Below are 13,019 nucleotides of genomic sequence, written 5' to 3'. Positions count from 1 at the left end.
CCAAAAGTGATATCTGTCGTCGATTAAAACAATTCAAATGTTAATCATGGAAACCGTAAATTACTCCTTCATTATCATGTTTTTTCCCACAAACAGAAATCTTTTTCACACAAAATTTCCACATATACTTGTTTATCTTGCTTGACATTTTGCTAAAAGTGTATGTTGTAATTGTATATTTTTCTATTGAAAATGTATATTTTTCTATTTTAAATGTTTATTTACCTTTACACATATGTATGCAATGACGCTAATAAGGGAAGAGGGGACTTTTCCAACCTCGTCCGAATAAAAGAATCTATTAATATTACTATAAATTTAAAGAGGGGAGCGAAGTCTGCTGTTTGGGTAGTCTAGTGGCCAACGGACGAAGGAACAAGGAAATAATCATTAGAATGGCCCGCGAAGAGAGGATTTCTAATAAAGAGGTGTGACTTAACAGATGGGATTATAAGAGTTGATGACATTGGGGACATACTTTTTATAGCAGTGTGACACGGACGATGACATCACCAGGGAAAGTAATGTTTGGAAGTTTACGAAAAGTGGTGTTTCAGAAGAGAGAAGAGAATCAATGGATAAGTTATGTGAGTTATTTGGTAGGTTTAAGAAGAGTAAGAGAAGTCTTTCGAAAACCGTGGGTAGAAGAAGACAAAACTTAATCGGCCACATCATGAGATACGATGTTCTGATGAAAATTGTCGTTGATGGACAGGTGGAAGAGAAGAATGATAGAGGAAGACTGCGGGTAAGATGCATAGAGCAGGTGATGAAAGATTAAAAGCAGAAAAATTACATTAGAGTCAAATTATAAGCAGACAGAAGAAACGACTGGAGATCTCTGTCAAAACAATCTTCGGATTGCTTAGAGATGATGATAAATATTAATCGAGCGTTCAGAGAAAGTCATGAACTTATATTTTTGGCGTTCGGAGTGACTACCAATTTCGGAGTGACTCAAATTATCCAAAATTGATAGTTTATTACTTTCCTCCCCCAATTACTTTCCTCATCGGTTTAAGAGCAGGCTATATTTCCTGAACAGTCATTCAGAAATTATCTCACGCATTCTTGGAAAATAACGTTTAGCATGGTACAACAAATTTTATTAAAAACTTCTCGAAAGAGATTCTGGAAGCTTCCTCAATAGGCCTCAAGAGACTTTTCTTATTATACAAAGTACGAGCCATAAAAATAATCGAAATTATAGCCTTTAGTTGTTTAAGTTGAAAACTTAAATTCTTTGAAATATAGATTCATCAGAGGTAATTATTTTTTCTAGTTTGCAAGGAATTCCCACGCATGGCTCTCTTCTTCAATCTCATCAACAAATCTAGTAATGTTTCTATTGTTGAGGCAACCATTCTTAAGTAAAAATAACTTTTATATGAGCCCCCCAGAAACAATTTAATACAATTACTCGCAGATAATTGTGTTCAAAATCAATATCCGAAGAGATTGCTACTTTGAGTTCTCAATATAATATTTTTCGACAAGACTGAAAAATGACTGCGTAAGCTATCCAAATATAACAGAAATATTTCCTCCTCAGTGTATAGTATTTTAATAAATAAAAATGGATACAAGGAGTAGCTAACTAGGCGGTTTTATATTTTCGATTGTTTTTGAGACCATGAAATTAACGCGAAGACCACCAAAGTTAATTATGCAAGATAAAGGAAGGAAAATGTTGAAAGGAAAAAGAAAACAATGCAATAAATGTACCAAATGCTGAAACGGGAAAAATTCAAGCAATAATAGGGGATTTGGAGTGAAAGAAACTGTTGGTATGGAAAAAAGACTAGGGAGATCTCTTTTAATTAAATTTCCATTTTGGCTGTAAGCTTAGAGATTTTATCATTTTCAAAACGTGAATGTGGAAGTATGAGATTTATTCAGGCCCTCATCATCATGGTAAATAAGACGGAAAATACTTATCTCACAACAGTAGCACACTCTTAACCTTTCATTTCTTTATAAGCTGTGACTAAATTGCGAGAAAGAACGTTGATTATTTTGTTAAACCTATGCATTAGTACATCCTAGAGTTTTATTAAAAGTTATCATATATCATCATGTAATACCTACCTTATACTTAAAATATTTCATCATGCAATACCTTTAAATGACCTGACATTTATAAGTTATATTAATTTCTCCTATTTTGATTTCAACATTCCTCAAAATTTTTAATATTGTTATATTGTTATTTAATTTATTTATGACATTAAAATTTCAAATGTTACATAAATGTTTTTATTGCAATATGCCACAACGTAATATAATAATGACATTCTGATAAGCCTTATGGCTTAGAAGGACCAAGTTGTATCTGCAAATAAAGGCAATTATTATTAAAATATTTCTCCAACTTCCGCACAAATGTAGCCGCCTTGACTCATTAGTGTGATATTAAAGCATGACAAATAAGTATTGGGCTATTATTGCAGCACTTTAACATTGGATTTTTACTTTCGCTAACCGTTTCTTAAGGCCTGGTTACACGGTGCATTAACCCGTACGGGTCAATGTATGAATGCGTGTCTGTTTGCATGTCTGAATTCATGGACGTTTGCGTGAACGAGGAGCATGAATGAGCGGTTACACGGTACATGCGTTCGCACAAGTTTTCACACATTTTCTCGTAACGCGAGGCGTTTAGTTTTTGTTTATTCCCTTTACAGTGCGCAAAATTTAAATGTGAAAACAGTATCATTAGGTAGGAAGCAGACGATACCTACCAGAAAATAATTCCCTTTTCGTTGTTTCATGTAGGACCAGGAAATTTCACATATTGGTAATATATTTGCGCTGCCGTGTAAACAGTGGTTTTCATTGTAGTTGCCGAAGTTATTTCATTTCGTGCCAGTAATATTTATTTATATTTAATATTTATCGTTATCGCTCGCTTAATGCTATATCTCAATAGTACTCTATTTATTTCAAACCGTTATCAAAGTTAATACTTAGGCTGAAAATTTGTAGACGCATCTTGTTTTTAAGCCGTGTTTACTTGACATTTTTCTGTCATCTGTTTCACTGAGTGTAGATGATGTATGAGAGTAGATATTTTTAATACCTTGTTCTACTTTTGTCCGGGACGGTTATAAAGTTAAGAAGATATTTGCTGTTGATGGAAAAGATGTTGGTTTAGAGGTCTTGTCGATTTATGAACTTGCGTAATGTGAGTCGTATTTTTGTGGTGAGCCAGCGCATTCCCACCTCGGACGTATAAAAGGTAGAATCGTCGTTAATTCGTAAGATATAAATTATGTTTAAATGTGTTCTATAAGTCGTATGATAGCCGTTGTATTTCACAAATGTCGCGTTGAAAACTCTGTGACAACCTCATCGATTGTTTTGTTCCGGCATAATACAACCAATAAGATACCATAGGCATAAACTTGGTATGTCCGGCATACATACAGGGATAATCTACGCGAATATTAGTGTAGATGCAAATGGTGAGTTTGTGGTAGGATTCAAGCACTTACGATACAGTACAAATGAACAAATACGCGTAAAGAGTTACTGAATAGCCAAGACGGCCGTGGAATAGCCCTGCAAATGACAACTATATGTGTCGTTTCCCACCAGGTGGCTCTGTTATCAACTTGTGCGAATGCATGAACGAAATTAGAACAGGTTCTATTTTCCGTTCACGCGTTCATGCATTTGTACATTTTGGGGTGGTTACACGGTGAATTTTTCCGTTCATTCTCGCGTTCATACATTTAGACATTAACCCGTACGGGTTAATGCACCGTGTAACCAGGCCTTCACGGAATGATTGCCTGCGCTCCAATCGGCAGAATTTGTCCCTAAATATTGGCACGTCATAAAAATTTATAGATTTGTTACAACTTCAATCTCCTCAAGGCATAAAATAAAAATGGTTTGAATGACGCAAAATTCTTAAAGATACCCGAATTTCAAATAGAAGCTTATCTCGGCTTTCCCTTGATTCTCATAGTAGGGGATTAAAACAGATGGCTGTCACTGGGTTCACTGCTTTTCCAATCGATCTCCCAATGAAAACTTAATCTTGACACCTGACGAAAAATCGATGGTTAAGTCTTTCTATAGGTTTCCCCGATAATTTGCGTAAAAAAATTATTCAGTTCTCGGAATGCCGATTGATGGTGTATAGTTGTGGTCGGTGCAGAAACTAAGGCTGTAAATTAATTTGGAAAATTGAAATGTTGAAAAGGGTACATTCAATATACTAACCTCAGTATTTCAAGGCGATACCTCAAGTATGCTTCTCTACGGAAGTGAGGAATGGACAATGACAGCAGCGGAAAGATCAAAGGTAGAGGCCTTCGAAATGTGGTGCCACAGATGAGGATCAAATGGATCGACCGAGTTAGCAACGAGGAAGTCAAGAGAAGAGTTGGTCAGAAGAGATGCCTCATGTAAACCTTGATAAGAAGACGGAGCAACCTTATCGGCCATATCTTGAAACGTGATGCTCAGATGAAGACAATCATCGAGGGACAAATTGATGGAATGAATGGAAAAGGAAGTCCTCGAACAAAATATATGGAACAGGTAAAGAAGGATGTGAAAGAGGAGAAGTACGTAGGTACTAGATTAGCTGATAGCTGAATTGAGTGGAGAGCTGCGTCAAACCTATCTTAGGATTGTTGACCAATGATGATGAATAATTCACAAAATTAAACCACTGGGTCATGAGTGATGTGCCATCTTAAACTTTTCCTTTAATGGAATTGATATCTCACACTAATAAAAGGACGTTTAATACAGGTTAAGTACCAGAATGTTATAAGATGAGAACATATATTTAAAAAAATTCTTTTGAAAATTCTAACGAAACGTACCCACAGGGCTATAGATGGTGGGCCATCCAAATGGCGAATCCATTTCGAGTAATAATAATATACTAATAATATATAACTTTATTCCATTTACATTCAAATATATTACATTAGGACATACTTAAATAATTATGGAATATATAGGTAGCCCTTATTGTATAGTTATTGGGCTACCATCTTAAACTTTTTACATAGGTCTGGTGCTAGCACACATGAGAAGTAAAATTTCTTTGCATTCGGTTTTTTGTTCTCTTGCCGATTGCATTCATTATTACAATATGGTATTTCAAATATTTGCACAAGGATAACTATTTTTCTTATATAAACGCATAATTAAATACATAGAATATACAATATACCTTTTATTGTAAACTTTTTAAGCCACCTTTCTTAGTAGAAACTCTACTTCCTCACACCTCATAAGCCACTTTTTTTTACAGCAGATGCAAATCCCCATCTTAATTCCGAGTTTGCTACATTACTCGGCAACATACTAAACAATTTAGGCCCTAAGTAATTGTATGACTGTCGATAAATTTCAGTCGTCGGCCTAGGTATATGGAAGTTTCTCCAAGATCTGATATCATAAGTTTGTGGTCTGGCCTTTTAACCACTACGGTTATAGAAAACTCTAAGGACTTTATAAATGAATAAATGCCTTAGTGGGAGGGTATCTAATTTTTTGAAAAGAGGAAATGAGTGGCTTTTCTTAAGAGTAAGAATAGAAATAAAGAATTTTGAGAGCGGGGAGGTAAGAATGTTGATGAAGAAGAACGAGGACTTAGAAGAGGAATTTTAAAGCGGCGCTGGTGAGGAAGCGCAGGATCGCAACGACGCAGATACCTGCTAGCATAATATACTAAGTTACCCAAGTTCCTCCGCAAACAAAAACTTTTGAACCCCAAGCCCCAGGAACAACGCGTACACAAAGTTCATGAAGGTATAAATCAATCGATTTCGAGGTTAATAAGGCAACAAATTTCTCCCTCTAATTAATTCATGCGGTGTTGTTCCGAGGTGATGCCAATCCTCGTTTCACCGCTTTAATTTAACCGGAGGAGAACGCATCTCGGTTGTTTTCCGTGCTTGATATATCAAGGCTGGTGCAGGAATTTAGGAATTTTCGTGTTTTGTAAAGTGAGCAAGTGAAATAAGGGGTCGAACTTTCCTTATCGAGACATAATTTATATTACTAGACGCAGAATATAAGGCGCTTGGATAATTAGCAAAGATATTGATCAAATTTTTTTAAATGTTCAATAAAATTTTTAAAAATATTTCATAAATCATGTTATAATTATAGTCTCAGAGCACAAGTGTATATATGGTGCCAAAATCTAGAATTTGAAGCACCTTTAATATGAAGATCTTAAGTTAAAATTATATTTTAATAATTTTAAAGGCAATAGACTTCAATTTTAGTTCGTGTTAAAGGTAAAGTTTAAAATCGTTGAGCGTTAAGTTAAATCTTCGTTCCTTAAGTTTTGGAGCATTGGACTTGAGCGTAGGCGAAGGCATATAATGTTCTTTTAATATTTATTATTGCGAAATATCCATGTTATGGATTAATGAAATAATCCTTCATCACCAATAAAATTAGTAAAATATTCTGTCGGCAAAAATTAAACGTAGATATGGATAACATGCCTAGGTAGGAATTTAACGAATGAAACTATATCATATAGGTTAATGAAATATTTAAAAAGTTAAATAATGAGCAAAACATACTGGTGTCAGAAATTAAACATAGATGCGGGTAACATAATGAGGTTCGGAAAAGGAGAACTAGAATCGGTATCACCCGCATTAATTCATTAAATTTAACATTATTGTAATACAGCTCACTTTGAACCGGTTGAATAAAATATATACTGAGAAAATAATGAAAACATAAATGCATAAAGAAATCCAATCAACTTGTTTTAGGAAAATTATAATGAAAAGCACCATTTAAAATATATCTCGTGGAAAGCGATGGGGGACATACGTGAATAAATAATGTATGATGACACAATGCATTATGCTAACTAATTTATGATATTAAACGAAAAGCACTTTTACCCGCCTCAATATGCAGCGTCATCAAATTTACATCATTACCGCGCAGTTCGTCTAAATAAATGAACGAGTGCATTATAAAGGCTCTGTTAATGGAATAAATAACTGGAATAACCGAACCAAGTATTCAATCCGTTTTCCTCCTTTTCATTTTTTTGTGGTTATTTATCCAAAACCACAGCACTCTGATTGAAGCTCAGTGCGTACTTTTAGTATTAAATTAATCCCAATTAATTAAATGAATGGGAAGGGAGATCTCAAAATTGAAAAAAATGAGGCGAAATCTATATGATTTTTAAAAAGAATTATTGAAAATATAATATAACTCGCTTGTAATAATATCGCTTATATAACTCGCTAATGAATAAATAAATAAATTAAGTAATCAAAAAATTACGATCAAGAATTTAAAGAAATCTCGCCTAGGTGAGTTTCCGGTCCCTTGGAATTTCCTTTTATCGCTAATATTAATTTCCCCGCATGAAACCAGTACGAACGATATGAAATCCCCGCCTTTAAAAACAATTCTTTGGCCCCTGGTAGAATTATTTCCTCTTTTTTTAAAGACATAAAGGCCATCTTCGCTACTTAACCGTTCCCTATCTTATCTCTAGTTGTTCTCACGTGTGACCATCACCACATAGTTCTGCTGTTGATTTAAAAACCCTTCCTTTACAGCCGTTTAATAGAAAGGATGGGACGATAATTAATCGTTACGGATATGTTGCTTAAATGAAGACGATTTACAGAACATTTACAGAGCAAGCAATACAGTGATGCATTGGGTAAAATCCTTTAAAATAGATATAACGAAATCCCGTTTATAACAAAAAACAAAATAGAACGACGCGTCGTTCTCCTGAAGTTCGTTATCAGCGAGTTTTACTGTACTGAAAATTTACACAATAACTGTCAGAATGAGAAATTTTGGGGTGAGATGTCATAGGTTAAATGCATTAAAAATTGCATGGCACGCTGGTGGGAAGAGGTCTCGGCAATTGAACATGGAGTCTCGGGTTCAAATACCGAGAAACCAACCGATTATCCACAAGCCAGTTGCTTAGTCTTGGGCGATATATCATCATATATCATCGACTACCCAAAAGAAAACCTTCGGTTGGTAGCACTGGTAGAGAGAGTAAGATTATTATATGCTTGTATTGAAAACAGTGTAGTGTACTCTTCCTGAACCTTGGGCCTGACAGGTGATTCTAAAACCGCAGGCACTAACTTTTTTATGGAAAAGAACCTTCTATCGAATATTCCACAGAGAGAAGTAATTCACCTCCATCGAGATTCGAATCGGAATCCCCCGATTTCCAGTCCAGAGCTTTAGCCATTTAAGCTACCGATAAGACATTCCCATCAGTGGACATTTTTTAATCATACCGGACAAGATGGTCTCGAATGTTGAGCATATAATGCGACAAGCAATCCAAGTCGCGTGCACTGCTCCACAGCCGTAGAGCAAAGCCCGAACTTAGAACACTAGAGGCGTTCGCTCTTGACTAATTTAAGTATACCATGGCTAATCCCGGTATACTTAAACCTTCTATCGCTCCAATAAGTTAGGGTTTCTTTGTAGGCAGAATGAAAGGATATTACGCCACTATTGGCGTCTTTGCTATTGATAATGATAATAGGGTGGTTTCCTATTATTTTTTTATTGCCTAAATCGAAAGATTATTACTCCTGGAGTACGCATTTCACGTTCTTAGATTTTCGAATGACGATATCTATTTTTCGCGATTAAACGAAAAGTGAAAATTTTCAAGCGCGCGAAAACGCGACGGCTAAGTAGGAATGATGGGAAAAGTCCGTGTGACGTATTTCTTGTTCCCGCTGCCGCCCTGTGGGGTGACCTTGAGGCGAGGCTTGAGTGCTTGGCTTACATATGTACTACCTTATCAAACGAAGGAAACTTTCCGACTTTAGACAATTTTAATAAATGATTATTAAGAGTTGTTTCCATGAGCTCTGTGCCTCATGCATGCTTTGGTAATCTCAGACGATGTAAAACTCCTATCCTCTCGTGTAGAATCTAAGTCCCTGTGATGTCACGTGGAGTGGAATCGCATGGGCGCCAATCTGGCCTTTTTCAAATGAGGTTAAAATTGACCATTAACATTCGTCTAAACTGGGATTTCTAAAACCAAATAATTTGTATATTATGTATACACTAATGGTGGGTAACGAATCGCAATCAATGCATTTCGTTTTATTTTATGAAGGAAACTACCCTATTGTCCTTTGATCTTTACTATTGATAAGGGGATTGGTCGTAAGGGGGAAACAACACTTTTTCTATAACGTATGGGAAAGTTTTTTGTTTTGAGTGGAACAGTCGTGAACGTGTCTGATTTGTAATAATAATGTGTTTCAAAGCCAAATATCGATTAATCATCCTTTCAATCATCTACCAGGGAAGCCCTGGAACAAGGGAAAGAGATGGCGAGCCTTGATTTCATTATAGGCCTTTGTGACCAAATCATGGAAAATGATTTTGACTCACTCATTCTCAATACAATGCCTAACATAATCTGTATGGGATTAAGTGCGTTCAATGTTTCCCAATATAGTTAAATCCGTCGCAGGTTTGTTTGATTTCCTTGCTTTGAAGCTAAGCAGGCAGCCAGACAGGTGTATGAGGAAATTCGGCTTTTAATTATTCAATCTACCCTTTACCCTCCGCTACTGCTGGAAGTAATTAACGTTTTGAAGGAAAAGCACAGGGAAACCTTTCGTAAAGTCAACCCTCGAGAGATCACGTCAACAAATTACAAGGTCGGGAACTTGATAAATAATTCTGGATTGAGGAGGATAAAACGAGTATTTTCAAAATGATAGGATTTCCGGTAAAGTAATCTATAAATTCAAAGGAGGTTTGATGACAAAGAGAAGGTTGGATGTTATGGAATTACTAAGACGCAATGCCCCGAATGAATATTTTTTCGTAGCGGATATAATGGAAATAACAGGGAACGTGATTTTTCGAGATATTCCGACCAGATACTTCAATTAATTTGGACATATACTAGAACGAAATGTTAGACATATATTTGCACCATCAATACTCGGGACTCACAAAGGGAAAAAGCCCTGTCAGCGGGCTTGAAAGGTGAATGAAAGAAGAATACATTTTAAGAAATTCTGTGGAAGAAGTCAAATGGAGTTACAACAGAAAGTAACCAAGGTAGACCAAACGGATTGATATATATTACCTAGTATAACGCGCGCGGAATACTAAGGCACTTTGCCTAAACAAATTCATTTTATATCACATGCTGAGAGTAAGCATCCTCTCAGTAAACTCGTATACCTATCATATGCAATACGAGACGAGGGAAATTTAAGCATCAATGAGCTCGGGATGCCAAATTAGCCGTAATCAAAATGGTATAAAACATATAAAATGCATATTTAAATGTATTCACCTATGAAATGTCATTGGTGGTGAAGGATATTTCTTGGCACTATATTGTGCAGAAAGACTGCACCATTTTGGTTGTCGTACGCAAGTTACGTGGCACACTACCACGTCGCAAACGGGTGTGCCTTATACCGTTTGAAATTACGCGCACATCTTTTGCCAGTAGACGGCAGCATTTGCATGCTTGTTGCATGACACATCACGTAGGCACTCAATCAGTCAGAGGCTGTTCGTCCATAATGTATTGCATGACTGTACAAGAGAAGAACAGCGTGCAACTGTGCGATTTTTGTGGGCCAAAGGATTGTCCACAGAAGAAGTGCATCGCGAAATGCATCCCCTGATTCTAACCGAAAGCTGAGCCGATTGGATCCATAAGTTTAACCAAGGAAGGAAAAGCATCAGAAATGGGGAGCGTCCCGGTTGCCCTGCGGAGATGTCAATTTGTGCTTTGATCGCTTTGGTCTCAATTCAGTTTTGAACCTTATTATTGATTCGCCCTCGTATATTGGACCGAGGAAGTGACGTCATCCGCCCTCTACCAATCCTTACTCTTAGATCACAGAGAGAAGTTTGAAAGCAATATGTTGTTGACACTCGGGTATTTTCATTAGATAGGTATACTCACTATAAGACGGGGGAGTTAGGTGGCAATAGAGCCCTATGGCATAATTTCTTGTTTTGGGTGCAGGTGTGCGTGTCTGTGTGTGTTTGGGGCGAATTTGGCTATTCCGGTTGAGAGGCTGGGGTTTGGTCCCTTCGGCGAGACTCTCCCCTTTCACGCATACCATCACAGTGATTAATTTTTGCAAGGTAGACGAGCATTGGGAGATATTACACGGCCATTTGAGTATTTCATTTTCATCTTTCAGGTGTACTCACGTTTTCCGAATGGACAACTGGAGCCAGAGTTCTTCCAGGAATAGAATCTTCGTCCCCGATCGAGAGAGAGGACATCCTCCATCCCTCAGTGTCCAAGGTTCGAGATGTTATGTACATGTAAGCAAGGCCCTCCCTCTCTCGTTCGTTATCGCTTTCTTTCTGCCTCGGTAGCTTGTACATGACGTACCTGAAATGAAGTGAAATTGTACAGGGTGGAGAAAGATTAAGTCATAAAAGTTTGACCCTGGATAGCTGATGCCAGCGGATGAGGACCTACGGTGGGTCCTCAGAAGGGTGCATCACACGATGGCCAGGAACCAAGTGACTTAACTTATACGCCTTGCCATCCTGGGGATAGATTTGAAAAGGAGGAGATTTGAAAAGTCCCCATAAATGTTTTCAACTGTGGGGAATACTCGCGATACAGAGAAGACCAGTAGCCTGGGGAATCTTTCCTCTGGTACTCCATTTTTCGATTGAGTTACATTTCATAATGTCTACCAAAAACTAACGTTGAATTTAACTTTCAGCATTAAGCAAACAAAATAGGTATTTGGTATAATTAAATGCTTGGTTTTCCAATAGGTACGTATTGGCAGCAAAATATCAACCTGTATGCCTACAAAGCACCCTAGAAACAAATTATTGGCGTTGTATTAGCGAACAGAATCCGGTATCCAGTATTCGGTACTATTAATAATAATTAAAAGAGATACCCACATCATCTTGTAAGAATTCAAGTAAAGCATTTCTTCAACATTCAAGCAAGTAGGTACTTTGAAAATAAAATACGTAAACATCAAAACTACGGCCCTTAAGGTCACAGGTCAATTAGAACTTTTCTCTCCAAACTAAAATATGTTTTGGTAGTTGCATGAGGAAGTTCAGGATTAAAGATAAAACTTCTGGGAGTTCATATCCGAGCGGGTTAATTTACCATCATCATAATTTTTGCATCTCAGGGATGGTAAATTCAGCTCGAGTGAAGTTTAAACCATGTCCACCATACTAAAAAGAAATAATGCTTCAGGTATAACGCTTTAATAGAGAAAACGCAGACTTCGTTATTTATTCCGTAAAGCTAATGAAAATAGGGTATTAAGGGCAATTGATTAGCATTTAAAAAGTAGGAAATAACATTTACTTTACGTATGACGAATTTATCGTGAATGTAGGTACCCTCGCGCAGTTGCATACACCTAAGTCGTCGTTGTAATTAATTGGATTAATATGAGCGATGATCAAAAGAAGCCATTATAAAGGCAACTTATACACATTTGCTCCATTTTGGAGAATATATCAACATTGACCGTAAAGTAATACGCACAAACCTTTAATTACCTAGAGAAAATAAAAAGTCCTGCTACACATACAGTTGATTTTGAATTCCGGAAAGCCTAGAAATTAATTACGGATTTATTTTCGTTTATGATCTCCATTAAACGTTTTTGACACTGGAATATTAATCACTTCTTGTTATCTCACAAGTTTTAAAGAGATCCAGGTCTGAATTTATCAAAAAGGATTAAGACCCTAAAATGTAATAAACAAAATGCTATCTTGTGAATACAAAAATACGCCAGTACTTATATCTGTATCGAACAGCCGGAATATCGACAAATTGTTTTCATTTGTAATTTTCAGTTATGTTTAATGTTTATTTCTTTATCGATGATGTTTTGTCTTCGTTGGTTTGCGACCAAAGATATTTATTTCTGTGCTCTCAGCAACAATTCCTTCTTATTTTATTATTATTATTTTATTGATGTTCCATTAATGAAGTGTCAATCGATCTGAGTTGAAGTCTTATT

General features: G+C 36.4%; 1 protein-coding gene across 1 annotated transcript in view; it reads right to left on the bottom strand.

Annotated features, from left to right (window-relative positions):
- Positions 1-13,019, bottom strand: part of LOC124165755 (deoxyribonuclease-2-alpha) — a 54,004-nt gene that overhangs the window by 23,388 nt on the left and 17,597 nt on the right. Inside the window, exon 3 of the mRNA XM_046543243.1 lies at positions 11,209-11,395. Coding sequence (XP_046399199.1) covers positions 11,209-11,395 — 187 coding nt within the window. The remainder of the gene's footprint in view (positions 1-11,208; positions 11,396-13,019) is intronic.

The sequence above is a fragment of the Ischnura elegans genome, chromosome 9 (genome assembly GCF_921293095.1).
Source record: "Ischnura elegans chromosome 9, ioIscEleg1.1, whole genome shotgun sequence".
Classification (NCBI taxonomy): Eukaryota; Metazoa; Arthropoda; class Insecta; order Odonata; family Coenagrionidae; genus Ischnura; species Ischnura elegans.
This window is presented reverse-complemented; position numbering and strand designations above follow the sequence as displayed.